We start from the raw sequence: 13,606 nt of genomic DNA, 5'->3' as shown, positions 1-13,606 counted from the left end.
CGCTTGGGCGAGTTGCAAAAAAGCTGTCGAATCCTGTGGTTGAACTATATGACAGAAATCGCCAGGTCAGCCGATTTGGCGATTGCCCCAAGAGCCCAAAAGCCAAGATTTCACAAACCTCTTTCCCCGTGCAGCTGCGCCATCAGGGTGATTAGAAAAGGGAATCACTGTAGAATCTTCTGTCAGGTTAACATCCATCCCCTGTAATTCCTCCAAGCGGTCAGATGTAAAAGGAAAGAACTTCTGGTAAAGCACATGTAATTGAAATTTCAGTTTTGGAAAACTTTTGCTCTCCTAAGATAAAAGCAACAAGCAGTCAAACGACCGACCTGTTTTAACCCAGCTTTCAAATATTTCCCCGCTCTGACTACTAGGTAACAGGCATTGCACTTGGTAATCCAAACAATTCTGTACTGTCCAAATGTAGGCTGGTAGTAGAGGACTCTTCCTTGAACAATTCACAGACAGTAATGCTCTCCAAAACACGCCACTGTTAAAAACACTCCTATATTTACAAACGAGTGCTGATGCTCTGGCTCTCCTGCAGCTGGAGGCTGTGGTCTCTCCGGGCAAAGCTACGTTCAAGTACCCAATCTCAGAAGCTTGCGAGGGGGACAAGCCTGAGGATGAGTCTTGGCTTGCGGCTTCTCCTTCAGGCTTCACGTCTCGCGTGGCCTGCAGGGTGCTGAGAGAGCCTGGTGGTTCTCGTGATGGGGAGCTGAAAACAAAACAAAGTTCCTCTCCTGAGTCATTCTGCAAACTCCATCTGAGCCTCCGCCACCCGCACGGCCCCAACGCTCCTCCCAGCCTCTCTGTGAGGCAGCGCAGGGCGACAGTCGGTGCCTTTCGCTTGGACCAAGTCTGGGATACTCCTCCTCCTCCAGCCAAGGAGCTGGCGGCCCTCATCTACCCCAGAGCCTCCTCAGACTGTCCGTCACCCTCCATGGCACCCGCAGGCCGTCACCGAGTCCACTGGGCTGGGTCTCCAGCAGGCAGGGAGCGGAGCTGCAGAGCCCCTCTGCCTTCCCTTGCCCATCTGGCACGGATCGTGGGGATCCCGGCTACACCAGCAGAGAAACAGCTCGAGCTCCCTCCTGCCCCATAGCCTGGGACGTGAGTCACGCAGTCCTGGGCAGCAGCGGTCCTCTACGGCTCATCACCTCTTGTGTGAAGACACGCTTCCAAAAAGCCTGGGCACCAAGCTGATCTCTAAATCCCACCGTGGGCCCCGACAGAGTTTGAAAATGTCACTCCTCCGTCCCATTAGCTTCAGTCTTTAAACACAGTCTTTAGAAACGGAGTCAGCCGCCAGCACGGCATCTCCCCGGCTGAGGAGGACCCGTCTGTGCGGCAGCTCACCTCGCTCCAGTCGGTCTTGGCTGGCAGCTCCGTCTGGGTCTTGGCCAGCGACGTCTCCGTCCCCCAAATGCTGGAGCTGCTGCTGCAGCTCCTCCACCTGCTGCTCCAGGGGCTTCCTAAAAGCACGTTGGGCTGACAGTGAGACACTGACGTGGAGGCCTGCCTCCGTGAATTTAAGGCTGGCTGGGATCTAAACCCAACACCACGCTGCTCTGCACCTGCCCTGGGCAACAGCGAGGGCAGAAAGAAATCAGGACGTCCTGGCTGTCCCCACCTCCCAGTGGCACGTGAAAGGTGCGTGCTGTGTCCGGGATCCTCAATGCCAGCGGCACAAGAAAGGGCCCTGCCGGCAGCTGGAGGGTAAACCAAATCACTGGGCTGGCAGGAGGGGCCACTCACCTTCTGAGGCAGCTGAAGCCTCCAAAGCTCTTTCAAATCTGACACAGAGGGGATGTGGGGAGCTCTGCCAGGGACACTGGCAGGTCCAAAGGACACAAAGGAGGTAAAACCCGTGCTGCCCTGACTCCTTGAGCCCGCCTAGGGCCAGCCGTGGAGCTGCAGCAGGGAGCTGCAGGCTGGCCCAGCAGCATTTGCTGGCACACGCCTCCCCTCCGCACCCAGCACAGCCCTTCCCCAGCTCTGGGTACCTGTTCAGCCGCTCCTCGTGAAGTTCTTGCTGCGCACAAGCTTCATTTGCTCGGATCCCCTTCAGTTCGCCCTCCAGAAGTTTCTTGTCTGAAACATGGGCCTCTGCCACCAGGAGTTGGTGTTCTGAATCCTTTAGCTTTTGCTGCAGCTTTGAAATCTCGGACTGAATTTGGACATGGATTAAAAACCTTCTGAATGTATAGGCCAGGATCTGATACGGATCCCTTTGATCCCTCCCTGTCTGAGTCACAGGAACAAAAGGTTTCCATGCTTCTACTCAAAGCACTTCTGCACGTCTTGGTGTCAAAGCCCATGAGAAGCACCACCTCTCCAATGGCTACCAGACACTTTATCAGGAATTAGCAATAATAATCCTTTTCTGCACCTCATTTGATCCTGCACACTTCAGAACCCAACCCACTGATTAGTGCAAGAACACGGCAGAAGTGATGCCACGGAAAACACAAGCTTTTGCCATTTACCAGGTAGCAAACTGCAGCACATCTCCTCGGCAAGAAGGTGGTCTGGGCTTCCTGGCCTGCCAGCCCTACTGCCAGTATTTTCAGAGACCCCGAGTTTTAGAGACAAGAGTGGAGCCATCAGATTTGGCTTCTATTATCTTGGGTATGCTCCCACAAATAACAGACCTTTTTCCTAAAATATTTTAGGAATCTTAAGGGCGTTTAAGTAGGAAGCGGGGTAAAGCCAGTCAGTGCATACGCGTACATACAGATGTCTAAGCGCGTCTCAGGGCTTGCCAAAACCTTTGCAATTCCATCAAAAGGGGGCAGTGCTCACCTCACCCCTTCTTCTACTCTGACGGCCTCGCTTCCTAAGGCATCACTCACCGCTTGTGCTTGGGCGGTCTCCTGCGCCTCTCCCAGCTGCCGACGGAGGAAAAGGTTTTCACTTCTCAGCTTGGCCAGTTCCTCCTGCAGCTCTTCTGCCTCCTCGATGGTGTCTTTCGTCTCCTGGTCTGTCTCAAGGAGTACAGCATGCTGCTCCTTTGCTTGATTCTGGACCTGAAGTAATTCTCTTTGTGTTACGTGTAAAGCCGATGTCTTTTCCGAGAGGGCTTTTCTCAGTTCTTCCACTTCTCTTTCAGCTCTGCTCAGCTGCTGAGACAAGCTCTGGTTGGTTTCTTGCACCAGAGACATGTGCTCACGCACGCTGAGCAATCGGACAATTATTTGACGCACTTCCGCATCAACGATATCTGACGGCTGATGGCTTCCAGGGCTCGGGTGGGAAGGGGATGAACACGACCCTGTCTGTTCAGAGATAAAGAGCACAGATTGGCAGAACTTAGGAAAGCAGCTCAGAAGAGGGGAGAGGGGCAGCATTTCCGAGAACCAGGACTCCCACCAGCTTGACGTCAGCTTAGAAAAGAGTTGTCAACAACTCTGCATCGGACGTGACTCGAGGAAAGGTCTGATTTCACGCTGGCGTGTAGCGCCGTCCTACGAGGAGGACGGCAATTTAAAATGTTTGGGTTTACGTACCGCCCCCCCCGAGCTGTTGCTCTCCTCGACGGCTTCTTGGTCTGGTGGCGCCTTACGGAGGGCAGACTCCTTGCCCCAGCGGCCGGTGTCGGGCTCCTGCACCGGCCGCAACGGGGCGCAGTCGATGGTGGCGGCCGCAGGGTGCAGCTGGTCCCGGCCGTGCGGCCGGAGCTCATCGGCACGACGGCTCCCGGAGGGCTCGGGCACCACCCGCGCCGTCCTGCGCCGCAGGAACCGCCAGATGCTCTTCATGGCCCCGTGGGAACGGGCACTGCACAGCCTCGCCTCCCCTCTCCCCGGGCAGCAGGGGCCGGCAGGACTCGACGGGCGCTGCCGGGGACCGGCTGCGAGCGGCGGAGCCGAGCCCCGAGGATCGGCAGGGCACGGGCAGCTGCCTACGGGCTGAGCTCCACCGCCAGCACCAGCTCCACCAGTGACACCAGCACCAGCACCGCCGGCACCGGCAGCACCGCTTCCACCAGCTCCACCAGCAGCAACAGCACTGGCTGCACTGGCAGCACCAGCACCGCCAGAGCCACTGGCACAGCACCAGCAGCACCAGCAGGTACGGTGTGTGCAGGGACTGTGCCAGCGCCCCAGGTCTAGTGGACCTGTGCGCTGACGTCATGAACGGCTGAGTGACATCATAAGGCTCTGGGGGCTGGGCGGGGCAGAGGCGCCCGCACGCTCAGAGCCTCTCTGCACACACACAGCCCACGGGGCCAAGGGGAAGCGACTGGTGTGCCCAGCCCCCCTGCGCATGGATTTGGGCACACGCTGCACCCCTGGGTGTGATGCTGGGTCTCCCCGCGCCCCTCAACGTGCCTTTCTGTGCGCCCAAAACCCCTGGGTGTGTGGGGGTGCCCTTTGGTACACCGTAGAGCCTTCTGTCTGTCTGCCAGAGGGCTACCCCAGGCCACCAGGGTACATTTTGGGCTGCTCCGAGACCCTTGCTCGGCTTTTTGGGCTTCCCCTGCACGTCTCACTTAGCCTTTAGCTGCTCCTGCCGCCCGCGGCTGTGCTTTTCAGGGTGCCCCAGCCCCCCAGGTGTGAATTTCAGTGATCTCCACGGCAATTGCACTGCCATTCAGGACGATAAAGCCCCTAAGGACGCCTTTCTGAGCAGCCCAAGGCCCCGCGGTGTGCCTTTCGGGCTCCCCCAACTCCTTGCTGTGCCTTTGGCTGCATCTCCAGGCCCCGCCGTGTGCTTTCTCCTGCACCCCATCTCCGTTGCTGCACTTTCTCCTGCACCCCGTCTCCTTTGCTGTGCCTTTCACGACTCCTCCGTGTACCTGTCGGGGCAACCCGGTCACCATGACGTGCCGTTTGGGACAGCCCGGACCGCTCGGGCTTCCTTCTGGAGCACCCACAACCCCCTGGCTGCTGCCCTGGAGCCACCTCTGCTGAAGGCTGCCGGAGGCTGCAGTTCCCTGCTGTCGCTCTTCCTTCGTTTCCGCTGCGTCCCGTTGGGCTTGGGGGCAGACGGCCTCGAACGGTGTCGATGCTCCTGCTGGGTCTCCAGGGGCTCGCAGCTGCTTTGGTCATGATTCAAGGATTACACACAGCGGGTACCGTAATAAATCCTGTCTGGCAGACATCTTGGACTACAACAGACTGTCCTTGTTTCTAACCACGAACAGAGCATTGGTTAATGAAGACCTTCGGTCTGGGACTTTACAGGGGCGTGCTAGCAGCATTGGCAATAGAGATTGTATTTCGTATTTGATCATTTATTCCCTTTGAGACTTACTTTCCCAGCATAATCATTAGTCTCTCCTACTGCTATTCGCCAATTAGAATTCTTGCTCTTCAAGGCAAGGTGGGAAGAGCAAGGGGGTCGCTAAGCAGTAGCCCCAAATCCTCAATCTGGTGATGGCCGCAGCAGTGCCGCTCGCCAGCGCTCCCTGAAGTCTCCCGTGGGGCACTGGAGCTGGCCTGTCTACCCTCTGCGCTGCAGCAGGCCCGCACTAAGGCAGGAGGAGACGTGCTTGAAGGCCAGGCCCTGCCCCCTGCTGAAGCCCGGCCCTGCCAAGCTGCCCAGGAAAGCCCCGGGGGCAGGAGCCATCCTGGAGGCAGCAGGCTGGGGTCTCCCCCGGCGGGGCCGGCGCCAAGGGCCAGAGGGCAGCAGCCCGGCCCTGCCAAGAAGGGAGCCGAGAGCTGCCCACGAGGGACAAAGCCCAGGGGAACGCCAATCTCCTCAAGCCCTCCGCAGGCCCCTGGCACCCTCCCGGCGCCGCCCGGCCTGGCGGGTCGACTCCGGGGCGGGCCGGGGCCACAGAGCCCCGGCTGCGGGGCCGCCAGCCCCCGCCGCTGCCCGCCGGCAGGCAGGGAGGGCAGCCGAGGGAAGGCGCGTGCGCGCCCCGCCTCCCGCTGCCGCGGCCGCTGCCGGGAGAGGCGGCCGCGATGGCGGTGCTGGCGTCCAACCCCAACAACCCCGTGGTCTTCTTCGATGTCGCCATCGGCGGGCAGGTGGGCGAGGGCGCCGCCGCCCCGGCCCCGGCCCCGGCCCCGGCCCCGGCCCCGGCCCCGGCCCCTGGGGCTCTCGGGAGCCGCGCGGCGGGGCCGGGGGCCGCGGGTGCAGCGGGAGGGGCCGGCGGGGGTGCGGTGGGGTGTTGCGGGGGTGCAGCGGGAGGGCGGGGGGGGCTTGTTGGGGAGGGGAGGGGAGCGGCCAGGGGTGCAGGGCGGGGTCTTTTTGTTGGTGGTGCGGGAGGGGGTTGGCCGGGGTGCGGGGGGGGCTGTTGGGTCTCGTGGGGAGTGTAGGAGCGCAAGGGTGGGGGTGCGCTGGGAGGGGGCGGTCGCAGGGTCCGTCGTGGGGCTGTGAGGGGCGCAAGTGGTTGGAGGGGCGCGTCGGGGTTCAGCGGGGGCTGTGGGGTTGCAGGGGCGCGTGGGCAGGGGCTTGGGGCAGTGCTGCGGGGGAGGGGTGTGGAGGTGCAGGGCTGCATCGGGAGGGGGCTTGCAGGGCTGGGGTTGCAGCAGGAGGCTGACTTGGCGGGAGTTGCCTGGGTGCAGCGGTGGGGAGGCCGGTGGGTGCGAGTGGGGCCCAGAAGGCTCATGTGGCCGCCGTCTTGCCCAGGAGGTCGGCCGCATGAAGATGGAGCTGTTCGCCGACGTTGTCCCCAAAACGGCGGAGAACTTCAGGTGAGGAGCGGCCGGCGTTCCTGCGGCTCAGCCTGGAGCCGGCCTGCGAAGGGTTTTCGGTGCAGGAACGTCTCTGGTGGCAGAGCGACTGCCTGCCCCCGCGAACTGCTGCACCTGCTTTGCTCCTCTCTGCGTTGCCAGAGAGATGTGACGGTGCAGCATGCTGATCCCCGGGGGAGCCCGTCTGGCTGGAAGGTGAAGGCCTCCGGTCCCTCTCTGCTCCCTCGGTGGAGCTTCCGATAGGCCCGGTGCATCTATGAAGGGGGCTGCCTTAAGGTCACGGTAGGGCTCTCCTCGCCGCCCGGTTATTTTGCCACGGGCCGACGGATGTGCCTCACGCTCTGCTCTCTTTTTTGTTTTCCAGGCAGTTTTGTACGGGGGAATTCAGGTGAGTGGGTTCTAGTGGGTCTTTTTAAGTAGGCTACTGCGAGAAAGAGGGCTGGGCAAGTAGGAAGAAGGGTCACTTGGGATTTTCTCTCACTGTCCCAGTACAAAAGGAAAGAGGGAGAGAAACCTGCTGGGATGAAGTTGTGCCGGGCTCGTCGGTGAGTCGCGGAGGTGGCAGACTTTGCCATTTGGGCATGACTGTGTTCGTGCTCAGGTCGCTCTAGAACGGCCTGTCTGCAACTTGCAGCCGCCCGTGCTGCAGCTTGCCGCGGGATCCCGTCAAGGTGATGGTGTGGAGGTTGTAGGGAACGACGTCAGTTCATGTGCAGGGCCCACCGGAGGTTTCCCTGTGCCTCCGAGAGCACCAGCTGAGAGCCAGGCTGCAGCGCTTGGTTGTGTATCAAGGCAGCTGCTGAGGTACAGGGCAGCCCTTTGGGGCTCCGGATCCCTGGGAGGGTTTTGCGTGGGCTGTCCAGTGAGTCGCAGTGATGTTCCTGTTTATTTCCTTGCAGGAAAGATGGTGTCCCTGTGGGTTATAAAGGAAGCACTTTCCACAGGTAATTCCCCTGCTTTTGTTCAGGCACCTAAATAGCAGCCTGAGCCAGCTGGGGTTTTGAGACGCGCCTTCAAGGCGTTACTGGTCTGGGAGGCCTTTGTGGGTGGCAGCTAATTGTCCTTCTGTAGCTGTGGGGGATTTGGGGGCGCTGTCAGACGTGTACGCTGGGGTCACTGGGAGGGATCCCCCGTTCCTGGTGGGCCAGGTCAGAGATCATTTTCTGGCATCTGTCACCTAATCGCTGTCCCTGGTCGAAGAGCAGTGGCTCCCAAATCACCTGATAGCAACCAGTAGTTAATATTTGTGGTAGACTTGAGACTGTAGCGTTCGTAGGCCCTGATAACTTCCGTGGTGCTGCTGCGAGGCCAAACTCCTTTTTACCACGTAGTATTCTTCTTGAGGCATTTGTCTGCTGAGAACTAAGTATTCTTTTCCTTGTTTAGGGTAATAAAGGATTTCATGATCCAAGGAGGTGACTTTGTAAACGTATGTACCTCTGTATTCCTTTGGGGCTTCTCCTGCGTGGTGTAATAGGCACTGTTTCCAAGGGTGCGTGCTGATTTGGGGGATCTGTTGGCTCTCTTTTGAGGTACCCAGTAGTCACTGGAGGTTTCCTTGTAGCTTTGCTGCCATCTCACTGCAGCAGGCTGTAATGTACTTGGAAAGGAATCGTGAGTCTTGTGTGCACATACCCTCTCCTCCCCCAAAGAGTTCCTCTCTAAAAAGCCCCGTGGCAGTACAGCTCGAGGCTTTTCAAATTGGCAAAGATTTTTTTTTTTTTACCCTGTTGTCCTTCCCCGCCTTCTCCTGTCCCCCCGAACAAGAAACCCTGCGAGTTTGCTTTGCGGAGAGAGACCTTAAGTAGAGAACCGAGAAGCATGTGGTGCAAGAGATCGTTTCTGTGCAATTTTGTCAGTGAATTGTGCCAAAAGAGGACAGAGTTTGTGCCGGCAGTGGTGGTCGTGCTCTGAGTTGGGGAGAAGCAGAGTGTGTGGGGAAGGCTGGAGGACCGCGGGGTCTCTTGGCTGTCCTAGGACCCAGTAAAATGATTTCATTTCTGGAAGTGTTTCAAAACGTGAGGGGGCGTGATGAAGCTTTTTTAATCCAAACTTCCTAAAACTTGGTTGTCTGAAAGTCGCTGAGGGGAGTGACCGCACGGCGGGCGGCTCAGCCGCAGCAGACTTTAGGTGGTCGCTAATTGCGATGCTGCTGCGATGCCCCCGCGGGCTTTATTCCTCCCCCTGGAGCTGCTCAAGCATTAGGGCTTGCACCAGACATTGAATGTGTTGGCTCCTGGTGCGTATGGAGGGCAGGGGAGCATCCATTTGGGGCAGAGTTGAGCCCTGTCCTTTTGCGTGGGGCTTTTAAATTTGTGTTTTAATAAACTGAACCGTTGGGTAGCGCTGGCTCAGAACAAGCGCTGAGGCTGACGGGGCACCTCTGTCACCCAGGGAGACGGCACCGGAGTAGCCAGTATATACAGGGGTCCTTTTGCCGACGAAAACTTCAAGCTGAAACACTCTGCTCCTGGGCTGCTCTCTATGGTGAGTAGAAAACACTGCCGTTGTAAGACGGAAAAGCTTTAGGTACTTTCTCTGTGCCCTTTTCCTGGGTGTATCGGGTATTTGCCAGGCAACAGACATCTCCACCGCTGGACCCAAGGGCTGAAAGACCGGCTGTGTGAGTGCTCGTCAGAAGGCTGCTCGTGGGTTAATGCGTGGAGGAACAGCGAAGTCCCGATGATGATCCTGCAGCATCCTTTCTTTTCCCCCGTTGGAGGGCTGGGGCAGGCTTTGCTCGATGAGCTTTGAGAAGAGCTTGGTGGCTCTTGCGGTTTGTGTAGGGTGGCAAGCGGTGGGGTTTTCTTCCTCCCCGATGCTGTTACCGAGCACTGACCTCAGCAAGGGGGAGGCAAAGAGGTGGGGCGTTCCGAAGCCGTAGCAGCGTTCCCAGGGTGCCTTTGCTAACATAGGCTTCCTGTTCCACGCTGTAGGAAAAACTGCAAGCGTTGCCCGTTGCCTGGTAGGAACAGTACCCTGACTTTGGCCACAGACAGCAAGCGGAGCCGGTGCTGCAGCGTTCCTGTCCGCAGCTGCTTCTCGCCCAGCTCTTTGAGCTGCCCTGCCCTTAAAGCACTTGCTTAGAGCATTCGCCATGTGCATTAGTTACTCCTCCCGTTCCAAGCACGGCCCAGAAAGAGGTGTCACGACACAGCTAAGCGAGCAGTGTGCCGTGGCGTGGGACGAGGGATCCCGCGCTGGTCTCGGCAGCTTTGTGTGAAAGCGGCGTGGCTCCGGAGTCGCTCTGCCGGGCCAAGCCGTGGTCCCTCCCAGCTGGGTCCTTCCGCAGCTGGCTAGCGATAAGTAAAACTGCCACGGGACTGTGTCCCGTGCAGCCCTGCAGCTGCAAAACGTGCCCAGTTCACTTGCCGGCCCAGAAACGGGCTTTAGTATCTCCTGGGTGTCCAAAGAGCTTTGAAAAACCGGAATGGACTTAAGCGTGGCAGAGCCGTGTTCTTAGCAGAGCGCGCACGCTCCGGGTGCTGCGCTCAGGTGTGAATTCAATTTGCCGTCCGCATCGCGCTGTTCCGTGAGCCCTGTGCCGCTGGGATCGTTGCCTTTCTCATCCTGGTCGTCAGAACAGACACGTTTGGGTTGGTTTGTCCTGAGGAAACCTTCCAACTAGCAGAAAGCTGCTTTTTTTTTTCTGCCCTGGTTTCTGTCTCTTCAGTTTTCCCCGGGACAATACTGCAGCCAGGAAGGACTCGCCACCAAAAAGTTTGGCCTTTTTTCAGGAGCGTGCCCTAGAGCCCAGATTTCAGCGCGATCTTGTGCTGAACGTGCCTGCGTAGAAGTACGGTGGGAAGTTGGTGAGAGCGGCATGACCAGACTGGGTGGCGTGCCGCGTCCCAGCCCGGGGTGCTCTCCTGCGGATGCGTATCTGCTGCCCGTGGTTTGTGTAGCCACAAGCTAAAAAGAAGCTAGGCTGGGTCTAGAGCAACAGCTTTTTCCTACGTGAGGCGCGTCTGCCTTCGGTTTTGGCAAGTCTTTGATTGTACACTGTTGGTATTTTGCCATTCTCCCCCCAGGCAAACAGTGGTCCCAGTACCAACGGCTGTCAGTTTTTCGTTACGTGCTCCAAATGTGACTGGTTGGATGGGAAACCCGTCGTGTTCGGTGAGTACCGGCAGCGGCAGCCTGGCGTCCCGGCTGAGGGACACTGCCTGTGGCGCAGCTGCTCGAAGAAACAGCCGGGGACTGCTTGTTCTTCGCCCCTCGCTTGTGGAGCACGTTTTAAGAGGGATCGTTTCCTTTGCCCGTTTAGAGCTCGGAAGCCAGCCCTGACGTGGCCAGTAGCTTTACACTGCACCAGACTTTCCAGCGGGAACAAAAGTGCATGTACCTGTGATGAGTGGCGGGGAGCAAAGGTAAATCCGGCCGTATTGAGATGGAAGAATTTTCTCATTCTAGGTAAAATCGTCGATGGGCTGTTGGTCATGAGAAAAATGGAAGTAAGTTGAATTTGCCCATTTCTCCGCGAACGTCCCCTTGGGCAAGTGGTACAGAGGATTGACAAGGGTGGTTCTGTTCTCTGCCGCTGTCTGTTTACAGGGTACCAGGGAACAGCAGCGTTGATAACTGGTATTACCGGTTGTCGTTGTTATAAAATGGCAGGAAAGGCCTTGAGGCAAATGCTGTCCTATAGATTGACTTTAGAAATGCTGTGCTGTCGTGGTTGCTGGTTGGTCTTTGAGCGGGGATTGTGTTCCTGTGGCTTTATTTGCGACGCTTTGCATTTGTTGGGGAAGCTGAATTGAAAAGCTGTTCCGTCAGCAACCCAGACGAGGGTGTGAAGCAGATCACTTCTGTGCCGTTGCCCGGGATTATTCCGTGGATGCTGAATGATCAGTTCTGCTGATCCGTGATCAGCGTGTTTGATAAGAAAAATGAAAGTCATCTCCTGAAGGGCTTCCAGCGTCGTGACTGGGTGTCTGAGTAGATGAGGAGATGTAACAAACAGCGGTGAGTTCGAGACGGGCGAAACTTAACTCCCTGGCCCGCGCCTGGCTAATGTGCGCAAGGGCCTCCACCCTCGGTCTGGGAAGCGGGGCGAGCACAGAGCTGACCCCCGTCCGGTGTTGAGAAAAGGTCCCGTGCAAGGAAGGGTACGGCGCGGTGTGATGCACGTGTTGCTGACCCTCTTTGCCAGGAGCACCGATGGCAGGGTTGCGGTGTGCCTGCCTTGTGCGTCACTGCAGCGAGGGGCGAGTTGAGGGAAATAAGTAAGAGACTCAGAAAGGAGCAGCTGAGTCCAGCAGAAGGAGAGGTTCAGAATGAGGGTTGCTGTGGGACTGTCTGGTGTTTGGATTCCGCAAAGGCCGTACAAAGGCAAGTTTGCTTCGCGTGTTGCAGCTGTAATTAGTAACTTTCAAGCTTTAGGCCAGAGCAGCCTCAAGCGACGTGATGCCTGCTGTATCTCAGGAGGAGCTCTCTGGCTTTAGCTCTGTGCCTTCCCTCCCCTTGGAGGGATCGGGGTCTGGTCTGTATCCCAAACCTCTGCCCGCAGAGAGAGTGCAGCAGCTTATGGCTGGATCCGTTGCCCAAATGCGTGATGGTGCTTCTGTGTGACTCGGAGCTGTGTCTGGATTTCCCGGTTCCTGATGCTGTAGGCATCTCTCTCTCAGCCGGTCTTGGAGTACCTGTCACTCGCGGGATTTGCCGAGCTTTTATGAGGTTTAACGCTATACGTTTGTCTGTCCTCAGAATGTGCCGACGGGTCCAAACAACAAACCCAAGCTGCCAGTTGTGATCTCCCAGTGCGGGGAAATGTAGAGCAGTGAAACAGAAATGGGGTAAGTGTGTCTTCGCAGGCCGCCAGTGCAATCAGCCTCTGGGCTGCTCTGCTCCTTTCCTTTTCTCTTGACTTAGTTTCGCAGTCCTTTGAGTCTGTAGAGAGCTGACTCAGCTCAGTGAAGCGCCAGCAAATCCCCACCGTTTTTGGCCTTCCATTCGATGATTTCCAGAGAGGTCTGGAATTGCCCACGAAGACACTTTGTCCCCGCTTCCATAACAGAGTCTTTCAGATCTGTGGCACTCCAGACTCTGGGGAGCTCCTCCTGCTTGATGAAGTGACAACAGGGGATGTAATTGTTCTTTCGTTTCCCTGGTACTTCTGGTGGCGTCGATAGGCTTTTGAAGAGAGGGACGACCTTGTTCCCAGGCTTTCTTGCAGATGGGCAGACCCGTGCTGATGGGTGGGGTCCCCTTTAGGGCTGTCCTCAGGCCCAGGCTTGTTCATCATTTCTGCTTGGAGCACATGATCTCTGGCCAAGATCCAGCTTGAGACCGGCAGCTTTTCCCTTCTAGGGACGAGGCCGGTGCCACCTCGCTGACTTCCCAGCCAGGTTTTAGGAACTGCCTTTCTGCAGCCTGCTGCCTCTCAGCTGCTGGAGACAAGGAGGGCATCTGCCTTGCCCAGCTTCAGCCAGCTGAGTCAGTTACTTGTCCAGACCCTTTAAAATCAGCCGGGAGAAAGAGGCGCTGGTGGGTTTGGGTTCGGAGGCGGGTGCAGAGGCCCGGCATGGAGACCCAGGAGGACGCCCGCGTTCTCTGGCTCAGGGTGAGCTGATGCGTGCAGCAAGTAGCGCTCCCGTGAAAACCGCTGAGGCGGCACCCAGTGTCACTGCACGGTCTTGCTGTTGTAGGATGAGTCGGGAATGGCCGTCCAGCGTTTCGGACCTGTTTCTTCTGCGTTTCAGCGTTCCTTTGCCGGTGCTTAGGCCTGTGCTGGCTCCATGCCGTTCCATCTCCAGCCGGTTCCCCCACTGCCCCAGTCCTCTCTGCAGGCCAGATCCGCGCTCTTGACGTTCTCCTGAAATTACTTCATCATTGGCATCTTACCTTTTTTGGGTTTTCTCTCATTTTGAAATGTAAATAAAGAATTTTGTTAAATATGCGTGCAGAGCGCATCAGTTGACGTGCTCGGGAAGAGATTCTTCTTCAGGTGAGGAGGACTG

The 13,606-nt window shown here is 57.7% G+C and overlaps 1 protein-coding gene across 2 annotated transcripts; it reads left to right on the top strand.

The window, feature by feature from the left end:
- Positions 1–5,912: 5,912 nt before the first annotated feature.
- On the top strand, positions 5,913–12,444 carry LOC147414024 (peptidyl-prolyl cis-trans isomerase H-like). Of its 2 annotated transcripts, XM_086476151.1 has the most exons (9): positions 5,913–5,978; positions 6,583–6,647; positions 7,012–7,035; positions 7,547–7,591; positions 8,034–8,076; positions 9,042–9,134; positions 10,679–10,766; positions 11,061–11,101; positions 12,354–12,444. In XM_086476151.1, exons 1-9 carry the CDS (start codon positions 5,913–5,915, stop codon positions 12,420–12,422), a joined length of 534 nt encoding a protein of 177 aa, XP_086332277.1. In that variant the 3' UTR covers positions 12,423–12,444. The 2 variants fall into 2 exon arrangements, with proteins under 2 accessions (XP_086332277.1, XP_086332278.1); XM_086476152.1 differs by lacking the exons at positions 7,012–7,035; positions 7,547–7,591.
- Positions 12,445–13,606: the final 1,162 nt, after the last annotated feature.

The sequence above is a fragment of the Leptosomus discolor genome, chromosome 20 (genome assembly GCF_034619465.1).
Source record: "Leptosomus discolor isolate bLepDis1 chromosome 20, bLepDis1.hap2, whole genome shotgun sequence".
In the NCBI taxonomy this organism is placed as follows: domain Eukaryota; kingdom Metazoa; phylum Chordata; class Aves; order Leptosomiformes; family Leptosomidae; genus Leptosomus; species Leptosomus discolor.
The sequence above is the reverse complement of the archived record's forward strand: the minus strand, read 5'-3'. Positions and strand labels throughout refer to the sequence as shown.